The sequence below is a fragment of the Pelophylax lessonae genome (assembly GCF_965119305.1).
Source record: "Pelophylax lessonae genome assembly, chromosome: 2".
NCBI lineage: Eukaryota > Metazoa > Chordata > Amphibia > Anura > Ranidae > Pelophylax > Pelophylax lessonae.
In genome coordinates, this window is record NC_138769.1 from 355181674 (window position 1) to 355197613 (window position 15940).

Below are 15940 nucleotides of genomic sequence, written 5' to 3' on the forward strand. Positions count from 1 at the left end.
GTAAGCATATATCCTCACTGTAAATACACTATACTTTGTGAACAAAACAACTGCAAACAAGACGCAAAACTCAGCAATGGATATGTCAATTTAAAAGCCACTACGTATATTTTACTGGTATTTTTTACACTGTTTGGATTAAAATTATTTTGAAACCCAGCCTGTGTTCACTTTAAATACCCAATCGGGTCTAAGAAAGTTTTAAGGCTAGGGTGAAAATGACTCTTTAGTAAATTGATCCCAAAATGTAATGTAATTCATCAGTGATCCTCTTGCCTTCAACAACAATCATCTCTAGGAATTCACCTGGTTGACCCATACGGCAGCCAAGCTATGGCAATTCTCACAATTAACAGTTTAGTAAAAATGTAGCTATAGTAAATCAACCCCAATGTGTCAGGGTTGCAACCAGTATGCTCCAGGTGTAAACTTTTGGGCACACATAAGTATACAAAATGATAGTTAGAATATGACTAATTGGGTCATATATCAAAGTTTCCCTGAGGTCTGTTGAATACAAAACTAAAGTAAGACATTGAATGAATAAAAAATGAATGAAGAAAACTTAAATAGACTGTGGTTATTAAAAGGGATGATGCCCCAATTTTTAGACTGGGACTAAGGCAAAACATTTTGAAATATAAAAGATATGGCTTTAGTATATAAAATGATGCTTATTGTCAACCTAAATCAGTCCACCATTACTTAGAAAGTAAACTTTGGGTAACACATCTAACCATCTCCAGGTTTTTTAAAGCTTTTTTCATAACCATATCTGGAATATTCACTAAAGAAAAAAACATGTAAACATCATTCTTGAGCCTAATTCAATAAAAAAAAAATAAAAAAATTAATTAATGCGGGTGAAACCGTGATACTTCTTCTTAGGGACTCTGATACAATACCTGAAGCTGCTACCATTGGTTTAACTGTGTCCGGATGAACAAGTGAGATTATAGGCAAGGTAGGCCCGAACCATGACTTCAGAGTGTAGGTAAAGTTTGTGACTAGCTTGCTGACTTCATTCAAACCCTCTTCATTTGGCATAATCTAAAAGCAATGATACGGCACAAAGCAAGGTTATACTGCAGAGGAGTGAAAATGGGTTAGTGTGACAGCATATTATCAGCATTAATAAGCAGTGCAAGAAACGTAATAAGGTCAGGTGGTCCCTACTTATGCCCTTTATATACAACTATATTTCCCTGCATGTTACTGGAGGACCAACAGTACATATTGTACAATAAAGAAAGACTACTTTACATCATTATAATACAAAGCTGTGAAACCTGTAGACCAGGAACCCAAATGGGTTCCAGAACCCAATATCAAGGTCCCCAGTTTATCAATTTATTACTGTTAAAGTGGATATAGCAGTCACTTATAGAAGTAAAGGTCCTGGTTAATACCAGTCCCTACAAAATACCTAAGATTACAACTGTCAGTCAAAAATATTCTGGCGTTAATTTACTAGTAGAGCATGTTCACTTTCTAAATGGAATTTTCACTTAGCTTACTGCGGTACAGTGGTATACATTTTGAATATCCAATTATGTGCAAGGAAGAAAAAAAATACTTTTGTTCAGGCATAATTGGAAGACTAAAGACTACAATACGTGCAAGGCAGTGGTGGTGGCAGGGAGGGGAATGGATGAAATTATACAGAAAGATTATAGGAGGAAGAGACCTGGGGCTATTTAGAAATGTCCACTACTAAAAAAAATACAAATAAGACTTTATTTCTCTTGGCTTTACTACAGTAAAGCTTAAAGAAATGGAGCAAAGTGCCCGCAATGTATTCTATATGGGGAATTTTATTGCAATAAAAGCATCAAATTTAATGAATTCCAGGTGGGGTGGGGACCATTGCGCTCTCTACCTTGTCCAATCAGAGAATGCTTTGCATTATTCAGAGAATGCAAAGTATTCTCTGAATGGCTTCCGTGCCTAGCGGTTGACCTCCTGTGTACACAATGCAGCTGGACAGCCACTCAGCCGGAGACCCAGATGCAAGTGGAGATCACTGCAGTAGAGCTGTCTACTTTAGAGATTTCCAGCTTCCTGGGGAATAAGCCAGGTATGGTATATACATAGGTACATTGTTCTAAGCTGGAGCAATGTAACTATGTATAAAGTATCCATACCTGGAATTCCTCTTTAACAAGCTAAAAAAGCTGCCCACGGCATTAAAACAAGCCCATGGACATTTTAGTGGTAGGGCAAAAAGCCTTATAAATAGTGTTTAAAAATAACAGATGGGTAAGTTGATTGAGGCAGAATCAGCTTGTAAACAGTAGCTGTGGGTAGAGAGATAGCATCAAACCACCAGTATAAGGTAATGTCTTGCAGTGCCTCCCATGTGCAAACCTTAATGCCTCCTTGTTACATATTGAATACAGAGTTGCATGAATTAGGGTCTATTTACATTTGTGCTGTGCAATAAGGCTGGTTATGTCATGCCTTTTCATGTGTTTGATTAAGCCAGTCCATTGAAATCAATGTGCTGCCAAATGCTGCCAAATGCACCAAAACATCTCAAAAATCAGATGCACTAAAAAACTTTTAACACACCACAAGAAACTACAGTGCATGGCCATGAGCTGCTGCACACTGAAATGCATGCATGTTCCCTAATGAGCTTACTATGCAATATGAATGGCACCAAAAAGCGACAAAGTCTGAATCTGCATTCCTGCAACACATAGATGTAAATAGGTTCTTACTGTTTCTGGGTTTGTGTTTATTATATGACCATTTTTATTTTATTTTTTTTAACGATTTGCAGACATTTTGATAAAAATTCTTTCTTGGGTCCGACAGTAACAATTTTCTTATTTGGGTCCTCAAATTAAAAAGTTTAAAAGCCCCTGCACTAAACTAAGCAAAAAATCACTTTGCAAAGTGAACATAATCTACCCCTTTACTAAATGAATCACACTGTGTACCCTTCTGAAAGTAGTTTTACTGCTAACTGCCATTCCACTGTGAGATATGAAAGCTTCCAAAAGGTTTTTTTTTCAGGCTAATAAAGGTAAAAGCAAGCATCTTGTCAAGTCCGTTATTAGGACTTTAAACACTCAAAACAGGTTTTCCTTATCTTGGGTTCTAAAAAAGAAACCTATGTTGAAATTCCAAAAACCATGGTAAACAATGGCTTTCTGAAAAATGCCATATTTACACTGGCGTCCATGATGTAACACCGATTATCATGCAAAAAAGGAAGGGCGTTGTCTTTTTCATTCAAAATATTACAAAAAGATCATTCTTAATGCCTTTACTAATCTGAGCAGGCAATCGCTGAATCACTGACTGGTGACCACACAATAGTTCTAGACTGGAGTCTTCACTTGTAGTGAGTGTGGCTGGGTGTCCCCGATCCAGGATAAATATACAAAGCAACTGATCTTCCTACAATGGCTGCATGTTTGCTCTGTATCCAGCCAGACACCTAGCATTGTCAGAAAGAGGTCACCAGTGGAAACCCCCATATTTTTCTAAGGCTCGTTTCACATTGCGGTGCGGTTTTTCAAAGTCGCGTTTTTATGTGCAGTTTCCACCTTGTTAGGTGTGTGGCCATTAAACTGTATTAGAAAGTGTGTTTTATGAAAGCACATCTAAGAAGCAGCAAGCAAGACTTTGATGTGCTTTTTTATGAAAACTGTGTTATTTTGATGTCAAATCTCGAGTTAGTTTTAGACAGTCTTTTGACTAAAATGTAATTTTAGTTTTAGAGGTATTTTAGTCATCTGAATTGTTTTATTTTTAGTTGTGTTTTAATCGACTAAAATCACCAGTACATTTTATTTGGCTAAAATCTAATTGGTATAGGTAAATTGTGATGCATTATTTAAGCATTTCTTTCGAATTTCCAAACTCATATATTCATGGAGTAAAAATCTAACAACATATAGTGGAAATGGGGAAGTAAATGGGAGTGTATAGGGCAGAAATCTGGTTCGGGATCTATTTTGCTAAGCACTGCTACCTTGCTGGGAGGGCAAACACTCACCACGAGGTTTGCAGGGCATTATTCCAGAACTCCCAGGCAGCAGCCAGACAGAGGGAACCTGCATCCCTCAGCCAATACAGCTTGTCAGAGTCTGGGGCTTTAACAGACAGTTCCGGAGTTCCGAGGAAAGTGGAAGTTTAGGTGGGTAAATGTCCCTACCCCACATTTTCGTTCATTGAAATTAATTTTCGGCAGTTTTTGTCAATTTACTTAATTAGAATTTTATTTTCATTTCGTTTTCGTCACTGAAAACATGCAGCTGATAAAATTAATGACGCAAATATTTTTGTCAACTAAATTAACACTGCATGAAAACACAAATTCTAATAGAGTCTCATGGCAGGGCACCTAAAAATATGTGTAAAATGCGCATAAAAACACAACGCTGAACACTGCACCGCACTGACGGGGCCTTAGAATAGGTTTCTTGTAATTTGTAAGACCTATAGTGTACAGCTAGGAACAGTTGAGGACGGGACAACACCTCTAGGTGCCATGATGACAGAAGCTTAGGAACAGCAAGATGCAGATACAATTACAGGTGCTGAAGAAGGTGACTGCAAAAGAGCAAAAAGGTAAATTCATAAGGTAGAAAATAAAAAAGTATGGTCTTAAAGTGACTCTATACTTTTAGTGACATATAAACTAGAAATTCAATGCTAGCCAGCATGCTTCAATAATTCTACCACGCTCCTATTGGGATCCACAAAAACCCAGGATGCTCCATAATGCAAATCTTGACTTCAACTACAGATCTGGTTTCACTCTTTCTTCTTCAGTTGAATGGTTATTTAATCAGGGTCAGCCTCCATTATCAAAAGTTATGCTTAGAACTTAGGGAGTGATGAAATCAAACAAAGATTTTCTTTTTTTTTTTTTTTTTTCCAAAGATTTTCTAAATTGAGATCCTGACATTTGACCCTGAGAATTTATCATTGGCTGGAGTTCCAGTCTATTCCTGAATACTGTTAATCTAAAAATATCATCAGTAGGATGGTGGCCAAATTTTTTCATTGTTTTATCATTTCTTATGATATAGATAAATCTAGAAAAGCATGCAGAACTCCAAGAGTTGATATTTTGGAAGCTGGAATGTCTTTTGGTAAACGGGAAGATCCAGGGATGTGTATGTACATACGCGAGCTGTGATCACAAAAGAAGTCACCAAACATCATTTTACCTTGGGGAACAAAGGAGCTTGAATGGTTTAAATATCTGGAAGCTATATATAGCTACAAGTAATGAGTGTGAAGCTATTCTGTATTGTGTTTTGGTTCTTTCCATAGAGAAAAGAGACAATCATCTGACCCAAATCACAAGAAGCAGAGTGTGTGTTAAGTTAAAGTTGACCTATAGCCTTTTTATTGCATTATAGGTATACATATGACATAAAAAAGGTCTGTCTGATTGAAAACAATAGACTTTCTGCAACCTCTATTGATGTCAAACACCCAAAAAGCACTAGCTAGTCAAATACCTAGTCATCCTTGTTCAGGCTGTAAATTACACAATGGAGCTCAGAGAATTACTACTAATGGCAAGAAATAAAAAGCCTGTATTTGTGACAATTGGCTCTTGTGTGTTTTTTAAGGAATAGACTTCTTTTTCCCCTTTAAGTAGAATGGTTTTGAATGTTTACAGTTAAAGCGGTAGTAAAGTCTCTATGACAATATAAAAAAAGTGCCGCCTCCCTGCAGGTTTAAGCCATAATGTACTAATATGCACTGCTTACTAGTACATTGTGACAAACTTACCTACAAACTGAGCCCTCCAACGATGCTCTGTCAGGGCTCTCCCCAGTTCCTGGCGCTTCCATCTTCACTCGGTCTTCATTCGGGGTATCGTATTTCTGGGCACATTTTTGGCCCGGGCCAATGTGACATCACTCCCGAGCATGTGTGCGGGAGAAACATCGCTGCCGCATGTAGAGCAGGCTGTATATGTGATCTGAGCTGCGCATGTGCGGCTCAGATCACATTATCTGCTGAAAGGCAGGGGGGACATGTATGACAGAAAAGACCTCTAGGGTCACTTCTGTTATAAAAAGCCTGCCTGTCAGCCGATTTGAAAGATTTTGAGTTTACTACCACTTTAAAGCGACTCATGTCATTAGAAAGGTATGGTTGCTGCCATTGCTGACCTCTCCTTGGGATGTCATGCTGATACCTTGGATTCAATGCTTTAAGTCTCTGGTCAATAACAAATATAAAGAAAATAAACTTTCGCACACTGATTTATAGCATGCTTGTTCCAGGTATGTGACTATTGAAGCCAGACACACTCAAGCAACTAGCGTTTTCAAAAGAAGACCAGCAATAGCAGCACTTATACTTTTACAATTCCAGTCACTTTAAACTGCCAATAGTTCATTAGCTTAACTTTCTGGATATATTAGGCTCTGTGCACATTAGGCGTGTAGTCCAATGCGAGTCCAATCCTGGAACTTTAGTGTGCCAGGGAGGCACAGGTGTAGCGTCCAGCTCCGCCGCCTGCAGCCTGTCAAAGTCAATTGCAACTAAATGGGGATGAGCGCTGTAGCAGCTGGTACTCATGTTTAGAGCCCTGTGCATTCAGGAACATATGCCTTGAACACAGGTTACATAGTTACATAGTAGGTGAGGTTGAATAAAGACAATAGTCCATCCAGTTCAACCTGTGTAGGTGTGTGTGGCTGTAATCATCTCACATAGCCCTGAATGTTCTGATCCTTGAGATGTACGTCTAAGAGTTTTTTGAAAGCCACCATACTTCCCGCAGAAACCACCTCTTGTGGTAGAGAATTCCACAATCTTGTAGCCCTAACAGTAAAGAACCCCCCGCGTTGCCTGAGGTTAAAACGCTTCTCCTCTAATCGCATTGTATGCCCCCAAGTCCTCATGCAATCCCTTTAACTGAATAGCTTTTTTTCTAAGCTGAGATCCCCATTGAGATATCTATATATTGCTATCATGTCCCCCCTCAGGCGTCTCTTCTCCAGGGAGAATAAATCAAGCGATTGCAGACGCTCTTCATAATTAAGGTCCTCCAATCCCCTAATCAGTTTAGTTGCCCTTCTCTGGACTCTCTCCAGCTCCAACACATCCCTCCTGAGGACTGGCGACCAGAACTGGACAGAATAATCCAGATGCGGTCGGACCAGAGTTTTATAAAGTGGAAGGATTATAGTCTTATCTCTGGAATACATCCCTTTCTTTATGCATGCTAATATTCTGCTTGCTTTGGCAGCTGCCGCTTGACATTGCATGCTATTGCCTAGTCTATCATCAACCAAGACTCCCAGATCTTTCTGTACCTCCCAGGCACTCTAATATGCTGAGACTGGACACACACAGGATAAATGCCTAGTATACAAATAAAAATAGACTTCTTAAAAAGGTTATATTGAAAGTTGAAAAAATGCAGATTATCTGTAATTTGCAGAGATATCTACAATGTTGTTCTTCTCTAGAAGGTTTACTGGTATACAGGGGAAACACCATGTTATTGTATTTGTGACCTCAATAAGTATATGTAATAAATTGCTTCACTGCACTACATGCTTGCTAAATAGATGATCTCACACTTTTCAAATCTGTTCCTTTACAATTGTTACCTTTTTATATTCTAATGGCAGAAAATAAAAAAGCAGAACTGTCACATCTGTTGTAAAGCAGAACTGTAGAATCCATTGTAATTCTGAAGAATTTTAGCAAACCCCAGAGCAGAAATACAATTGTACATATTATGAAACCTTAATGCTACCCATGTCGTAACAGTTACTTTTTTCCTTCAGATGTTTTTGCTGCAGTCCTTCAAAATACTACACCGCATTCATTATTGCATGTGTGTACAGATTAATTTGTCCAGATTTACACTTTAATAAATGTATACATTTAAAAAGTACAAAGTCCCAATATCCGACTTTCTCAAAAGAGTTCTGTAAAAAATCTAGGGTTCCTCTAGAGCACATGTGTCAAACACAAGGCCCTCTCAACCAGTTTTGCAGCCGGATTGTGACGGAAGCTATTCCGCCACCTCTGGCTCCCACCCTCGGCTCCCACTACTGGTTGTCCCTCAGTTTACAAGGGACAGCTTTGTTTTCAGCAGCTTCTGAATGTCACAGATCCCTTAAGGCGGGGACAGCTCTCCTGAAAGTGAGAGAAAGAACGATCTCCTGTAAAGCAGCGCCATCTACACAGGGAGGTATAACAGAGCCAAATACATGGGTACCTTGAGCCACCTACCTAGGGCAGTAGTAGATCCACCTACATAGGGAAAGGTAGGAGTGAGTAGGGATGCAATGAAGCTTTGGGAAGGGGGGGTTAGTATACTGTGCATAGCACAGACCTAATCCCTACAATTTGTATGTAGCACAGCCCTAAACTCTGCACATGGTGCACCCCTAAACCCTGCATTTTGTACACTATGCACCCCTGAACTCTGCATTCAGTGCACCCCTAAACCCTGCACTCTGTACATAGGGCACCCCAAACCCTGCACTTTGTACACAGCGCACCCTGAACTCTGCACACTGCTAAACCTTGCACTTTGTACATGGTACACTCCTAAACCCCGCACTTTGTACACAGCGCACCCCTTAACCCTGCATTCTGTACATGGTGCACCACTGAACCCTGCATTTTGTACATAACACACTCCTGAGCTTTGTACGTATCCTAATCCTAAACTCTGCACTCTGTACTTAATGCACTCCTGGACCATGCACTCTGTACATAGCGCACCCCAGATGCACCTGGCCCTTTGAGGGCAACCATATTGCTGATAGGCCTGTGATGAAATTGAGTTTGGCACCCATGCTCTAGAGGTTGCTAGGGATTCCTTAAAGTAGTTGTAAACCTCTGAAATGAAAAATTAGCAAAGCACATCCTTCTATAGTGTGTACTTGCCTCCAATTCAAAGCACTGTGTGTGATTTCTGTCTTCTATCTGCAAGAGTCATATCTGACAAGCTGTGTGGACTACAGGTAATTAAGGGGGACAAGGAAGGGGTTGTCTAGCACGCAGTAGGTGTGTGACAGCCTCAGCTGTGCAGGTTTCCCTAGGAGATTTGTGTAGAGGGAGTGTGCTCATTCCCTATATTCAGGTTTCACATACTGTAACACTCAGGTCTCCTCTCTGAGCTGTGCAGTGGGTGACCTCAGACCTTGGCCTCTGGAAGCTCACAAAAGCTGTGTAAATTTTGCACTTTAAATGGCTGTAGAGAAGAGATGGCTGCCGATAATCAGGTGCAACTTATTTAGTAGGATTTGTTTGATCACTGTACTTTAGGCAATGAGCAGTGGTGGATTGCTCTCCTGACTGACAGTGCCTGCATAGACCCGGCACCAACAATTTGGCAGAACCTGTAGAGCGCCATGTCTCAGTTAAGAAACCTTGACACCGATGATGTTTTAGGCTGTCTCCAAAGGGATCATTCACCCACTACTAACAATGTAAGTGGCTCCTTTCTCCTTGAATACCAATATATAGGGGCTCTTTTACCAATGTAAATACATTTCTTACCTGACTATCAATGTAAAGAATGCATTCTAATTTTCACAGCTTTTTTTGGAAAAATGAATATTAAATACTACTCAAAAAAATGTTGTTGTTTAGTACACGAGTGTAAAAAATCAACTCTGGGTGTCTTAGTTTTCTGCATTCTTTACTCTTCTATATACATATTTCCATACTTATTTTCTGTTAGCACTAATGTACCATGATTTGAAGATAACATTTTTTATAGCCAGGGTTTATTGACATTAGACAATAGTTTCAATGGTGTCAACATGGTACATAGGTTGAAAAGGGTTGCTGCGTTGGTTAATATATCCTTTATAATAGTTATCAAATATTTATGGGAAAACATTTTAAATGGCACTATGTGCAGTTTTATTTGTTTAAAGTTATATAAAACCTTTGGGGTTTTATGTTTTTTAAATTACAAGCACATCATACTTTTGTGCTCTGTGCAATGGTTTTGCACAGAGCAGCCTCAATCCTCATTTACTCCCCGCATGCCGCTCCTTCCCCCTTTCCAAAGACCTCCCCAGCATGCCGCTTGCTAAGGGGGTTCCCATGTGGGCAAACTCCCAAGCCCACTGGCTTTGCCCCACCCCCTGTTCCTTCATCATGGAATTTGATTGACAGCAGCGGGAGCCAATGACTCCCACTGCTATCAATCTGCCCTGTAAGGAGGGAGAGAGTGGAGAGAGCTGCTGCTCATGTGCAAAGCGCTGGATCGAGATTGGGCTCAGGTAAGTGTTTTGGGGAGGGGGGGGCCCTCATTACAAAATTATTTTTACCATAATGCAGAGAATGCATTAAGGTAACAAAAAAAACAAACCTTAAGGCTTTAGAACCACTTTAATTACCTGATTTGAAATCAGTGTATTGCAGTGTAGTATACAAGACAAGCCAATACCAGACCATTCTAGGAGTACAGCACTATTACCAAACCTACCAAAAAATTAAAAGAATATACCAATATGGCATATACTGCTGGTAAGAAAGCCCAACTAGTAAGTGGTTGCATTGGTTTCATTCAGTTATATAGAAGACCCAGTCAGATTTAAATATACAGTTTATGTTATTGTTTACTGTGTACTAAGGTGTACTGAGCTGCATTCTCCAGAACATGGTCTGTGAAGTCTCAGCATAGATTATGCATAGATTAGTGTATCTGACCACATGCTGTTTCTCCTTTTAGATCCAGTATCAGTATATGCCAGACTCTCACTTATGTCAGCCACCCTTCTGTAAGTGTTGCAAGATTTTTTATTTTTTTTACTGCTTCTCTTCTCATTTTTGTACTAACTTTTACCTAACCGGTAAATTAAAGTGATCCTTTTACGTTGCCCATTCAGGGCAAAGTAAGCGGGTCACTTAACTCCTTCCTGCAGCATGTACTCACCATTCCATCCCTATTATTATTATTATTATACAGGACTTATATAGCGCAAACAGATTGTGCAGCACTTTACAATATAAGGGGACAGTACAATTACAATGCAGTTTGGTGCACATGGAATAGGAGGGCCCTCATTGAGCTTACAATCTAAAGGAAGAGGGAGGGGGAGGTGGTGCAAAAGGTAATAGCTGCAGGGGATGATCTGATGGAGATTAAAAAATCGTTTTTAGGTTAGCGGCGGGGTAGGCTTCCCTGAATAAATTTGTTTTTAAGGAGTTTGAGGATGACCTGATATACTGGGATAGGGAGTTCCAGAGGATGGGAGAGGGTCTGAAGAAGTCCTGAAGGCAAGCATGGGAGGAGGTAACAAGGGAGCTAGAGAGCAAGATGTCATGGGAGGAGCAGAGAGCACAATTTGGGTAATATCTGCAGATGAGGTTGGTGATGTAGCTGGAGGCAGTGTTGTGGATGGCTTTATACGTTATGGTTTGTATTTTGAAATTTATACATTGGGCTAGTGGAAGCCAGTGGAGGGATAGGCAGAAAGGGCCAGCAGTCAAGGATAAAGTTGTAAGGTGTATAGGTCTATCAGTAGCATTCATAATAGACTGAAGGGGGGTAGCCTGTGTAAAGGTAGGCCAGTGAAAAGGGAGTTGCAGTAGTTAAGGGAGGAAATAACCAAGGTATGAATAAGTTGTTTGTGGTGTCGTTAGGAAGGGGCAAATTCTGGAAATGTTGCAGAGGTTAAAGTGGCGAGATTTAGCCAGTGACTGGATGTGGGACCCGAAGGATAGGTCAGAGTCTAGGATTACACCTAGCACCCTGGCATGTGAGGGACCAATTATTGTGCTGTTGATCTCAATGGTAAAGTCATGAGGGATCAGGGGGGAGGAAGAAATACTAGGAACTGTTTGTTGGTTTGAGGCAATGGAGGTTGGAGACAGGGAGCGTGTGAAACTGGTAAGGTTGTGATCGGAGAGAGGAAAAGGGGTGTTAGAGAGGTTGCAAAGAGTACAGAGGTGGGAGAATACAAAGTCAAGGTTGCTGCCACTGATATGAATAGTGGTTTGTGTCAATTGTGTTAAGATAAAAGAGGTTCAGCTGAGTAGCTGAGAAGTAGCTGAGGTGTTAGCATTGACTGGAATGGTAAAGTCACTGAGGATGATGGCATGTACTTCAGAGGAGAGGAACTAGAGTAGCCATGTAGAAAAGTCATCAGGAAAGTGTAATACTGGGCCAGAAGGCCGGTAAATTACTGCAATCCTCAGACAAACTGGAGAAAAAAGATGAATACAGTGCACTTTAGCTTATACAGCCATTGGGAGCAAAGTGAAATTCTGGGTGGATGAGCATGTGACTCAAGTTTCTTCTTCCAGATTACATTGATTGGCCCAGCACTGTCATACAGGGGGGGGGGGGGGGATTTGTTCATAGCACTTTGTAGGCCCAGACAAGTCAGTTTCTTAACCTGGTGACTAAATGGAGTGGTATCGGAGCCAACAATCCAACAATAGGGAGTATATTCTGCTGGGGAAATTAAAGAGACACTTTCACCATGCCCACGCAGGCTAAGTGACAGTGTCTTTGCAAAGCGCATCCATCTGACCCCCTTATATTCAACTTTGCCAGTGCTCCCCTGACGATCCTTCCTCCATCACAGCTAAAGAAAATACCAGGTGCTTCTGAGCATGGAAGGGCAAGTGACTTCCTCCCCTGTGACAGCGCTTGGGCCTAACAGTCAATCACTAGGCCCCAGTGCGGTCATATATCCCAAGGAATGATATCACTGCTCACCCTGGTCGATGGCACTAGTGATTTCAGTGATGGTTGTGAGGAAGGAAGGAGTAGAGAGGGACTGAAGGTGAGATGCATAAGTGGGTCAGGGAGGGGGCTCTGCAAAGACACTGGTCCCTTTGCTCTACATGACCAGGTGGCAACGTCCCTTTAGGTAACCCTCTTACTTTTCCTTGTATTTGCAAAGAAAAAGATCACTTTACCACATATAAAGTTCTTCATGAACTCCTAACTTTGCTAAGTTGTATATCTATTCTGTCATAGTTACAATGCTGATACAGTTGTAAGTTAAGGTAGCTAGACTACAGTTTTGATTTTAGTGTGCTTACCAATCCTAGGTGTCCCAAAAACCAATTTCGCCTTGGCGGCTCTGGGAAGCAGCGTAATCTTTGAGCATTGGTGATATATGCATTTACAGACAGAACCACCTTTAGGCAAGTTCGAAGAACAAGAACAACAAAGAACAGAAGCAATGCAGTGACAGCATAGATTCTGAATGTCGTGTGCTCCAGGTTAAGTGCATCCAAGAAGTTATCCACTAATGGCAACATTCTATGGAAAGGGAGAGAAATAAAAAAGATTATGCTACAACTTCATGAGCAAATCACACAGTACAACTTCTTTCAAGTTAAAGTGTATGTAAACTCAAACAATTAAGTTTTCTTATTTGCTTTCTTTTAGTTGGATAAATATACCATCAAAATGTTTTTGTTGAATTTGTTGCAAAAATATTCCTGTTGAACCTGTAAGATATTAATTGATCTGTTAATGTACTGTGTCTCTGGCGACTATCAAGTTAGTACTGTTGCCAACTCTCTCCATAGACGACAAAACGCGTGAAAAAAAGTCCCTGACACTTTCCAAAAACGCAGCAGCTGAAAAACACATAGATGTCCCATAGGAAACCATTTTAAATGGACTGCAGTGCATTTCTGCAAATTGCAAAATGCACTAAAAAAATACATAGGTGTTAATCTAGCCTTCAAAACAGAAATAACAGGGACGCCAAAGCCATTGTTACTCTGCAATACTCTATATTAAAGTGATTGTAAAATCTCGTCTTTTTTTTTTTAGTTAAAGATAACAAGCATGTTATACTTACCTGCCCTTTGCAGTTGGTTTTGCACAGAGCAGCCCCGATCCTCCTCTTCTTGGGTCCCTCTTCTGTGCTCCTGACCCCTCCCTCCTGTTGAGTGTCCCCACAACAAGCAACTTTCTATGGGGCAACGGAGCCGAGTCACAGCTCCCTGTGTGCATTCGGACACGGAGCTGCAGCCCAGCCCTGCACCCTTTTTTCTCCTGATTGGCTGGCTGGCTGACTTTGATTGACAGCAGTGGGAGCCAACGGTGCCACGCTATTGTCTCAGCCAATGAGAAGGGGAGTCCCAGACAGCTGAGACACACCTGAAATATCGCTGGATCTAGATGGGCTCAGGTAAGTATTGGGAGGGGGGGGCTGCTGCATTCAGAATGCTTTTAATCTTAATACAAAAAATGCATTAAGATAAAAAAACATTCTGGCTTTACGACCCCTTTAAAGAAGTACAGCCAAAGTTCGTTCTGCACTCCTGTGACCCGTTTTCATAAGACAGTGGGCTGAAGTCCGCTCTCTGCTGGTGTCAAAAAGTTGGTCCAGGCTCAGGCAAGAGTCGCCACAATGCAGGTGGGTGGGATCTGCCCACGTGCCTGGACTGGCACCCTGCTCAACCTCTCAGCGAGTGAGTGCGGGGGGGGGGTCAGAGCAGAGAGCTGCTGAATGACAGTGACCAGCTCTCTGCTCAGGGAGCTCTGAGAACCGAACGCGAGCGATCTGCGGGTGTTTAATCACTCGGTTCTTAGTGTTAGAGGCGCCAGGGGATAGATGCAGCATCGGACTTACGCTGCATCCACCTAGGTAAGTATGAGTTTTAAAAAAACATACACCTCTTTTAAAGCTGAACTCCAAGAATTATCTTTTTTTTAAAAAACTTACATTTGGTCTAGCTTGGTTACATCTACAGTAGGGATAGACCAATATGGTTTTTTCAGGGGCGATACCGATATTTTGGTCACAACTAGAGTTGAGCAGACACCTGGATGTCCGTGTTCGGCGGGTTCGGCCGAACTTGGAAAAAAAAGTCCGGTCCGTGTCCCGGACTTTTTCCGAACTTTACCCGGACACCGAACCCCATTGAAGTCAATGGGGACCCGAACTTTCAGGCACTAAAATGGCTCTAAAACACCAATGGAAAGGTCTAGAGTGCTGCAAATGGCAGCAAAACGTAGTTAAGTGCATGGCAAGTGCTCTGCAAACAAATGTGGATAGGGAAATAACTTAAAACAACAAAAAAAAACAGAAAAATAAAACAATTTTCTTCATCTGTGAAGGACGAGGCCCATATGGAGTAGGAGAGAGGTTGAGGTGGTGGTTGATGTGGCGGTGTAGGTGGAAGCGGCGGTGGAAGAGGACGAGGTAGCCAACACTGCTTTTTTTCAGTCATTTTAAATGAGGGTACACCCCAAAAGAGTGAGAAAGATCAAAAATATAACAATGGCTGGGTAAGGTCGGTATCCATCTCTATTCTGCACAAGGTACGGAAAAGTCCTGTGGGATCCATGCCTGGTTCATTTTAATGAACGTGAGCTTGTCCACATTGTCTCTGGACAGGCGGCTGCGCTTGTCTGTGATAACACCCCCAGTCGTGCTAAATACACGTTCAGATAATACACTGGTTGCAGGAAACGCCAGAACCTCCAAGCCGTAAAGGGCAAGCTCACGCCATGTGCCCAATTTGGAGATCCAGAAGTTGAAGGGGGCAGACCCGTCATTCACTACATGTAGGCGTGTGCACACATACTGCTCCACCATGTTGGTGAAATGCTGCCTCCTGCTAAGACGTTCCATATGAGCTGCTGGATCTGCTGTTTGTTGTGTTGTGGCGTGCTAACAAAGCTTTTCCACATTTCGGCCATGCTAACCCTGCCTTCTGAGGTGCTGGCGGTGCCCTGGTTGCGTTGGCGACCTCTTCCTCCTCCTCCTCTGCCTGGCCTTGTGCTTCCACTGTGGCCCCGCTGTCAGGTGGGAATGCCAGCAGCATCGCGTCTACCAGCGTGCGCTTGTACTCGCGCATCTTGCGATCACGCTCCAGTGAGTGAATTAAGGACGGTACGTTGTCCTTGTAACGGGGATCCAGCAGCGTGGCCACCCAGTAATCAGCAAGTTAGAATGTGGGCAACTCGGCGGTCGTTTTTGAGACACTGCAGCATGTA

General features: G+C 41.6%; 1 protein-coding gene across 2 annotated transcripts in view; it reads right to left on the minus strand.

Annotated features, from left to right (window-relative positions):
* The window catches only part of CYP4F22 (cytochrome P450 family 4 subfamily F member 22), a gene marked incomplete at its 5' end in the record, with an annotated part of 55288 nt that extends 42046 nt beyond the window's left edge, over positions 1–13242 (minus strand). The window contains 2 exons of one of the 2 annotated variants that reach the window (XM_082247066.1): positions 906–1050; positions 13021–13242. In XM_082247066.1, the coding sequence (XP_082103192.1) occupies positions 906–1050; positions 13021–13242 (367 nt within the window). The remainder of the gene's footprint in view (positions 1–905; positions 1051–13020) is intronic. The other variant, XM_082247067.1, reaches the window with a different exon arrangement.
* Between the last annotated feature and the right edge of the window lie 2698 nt (positions 13243–15940).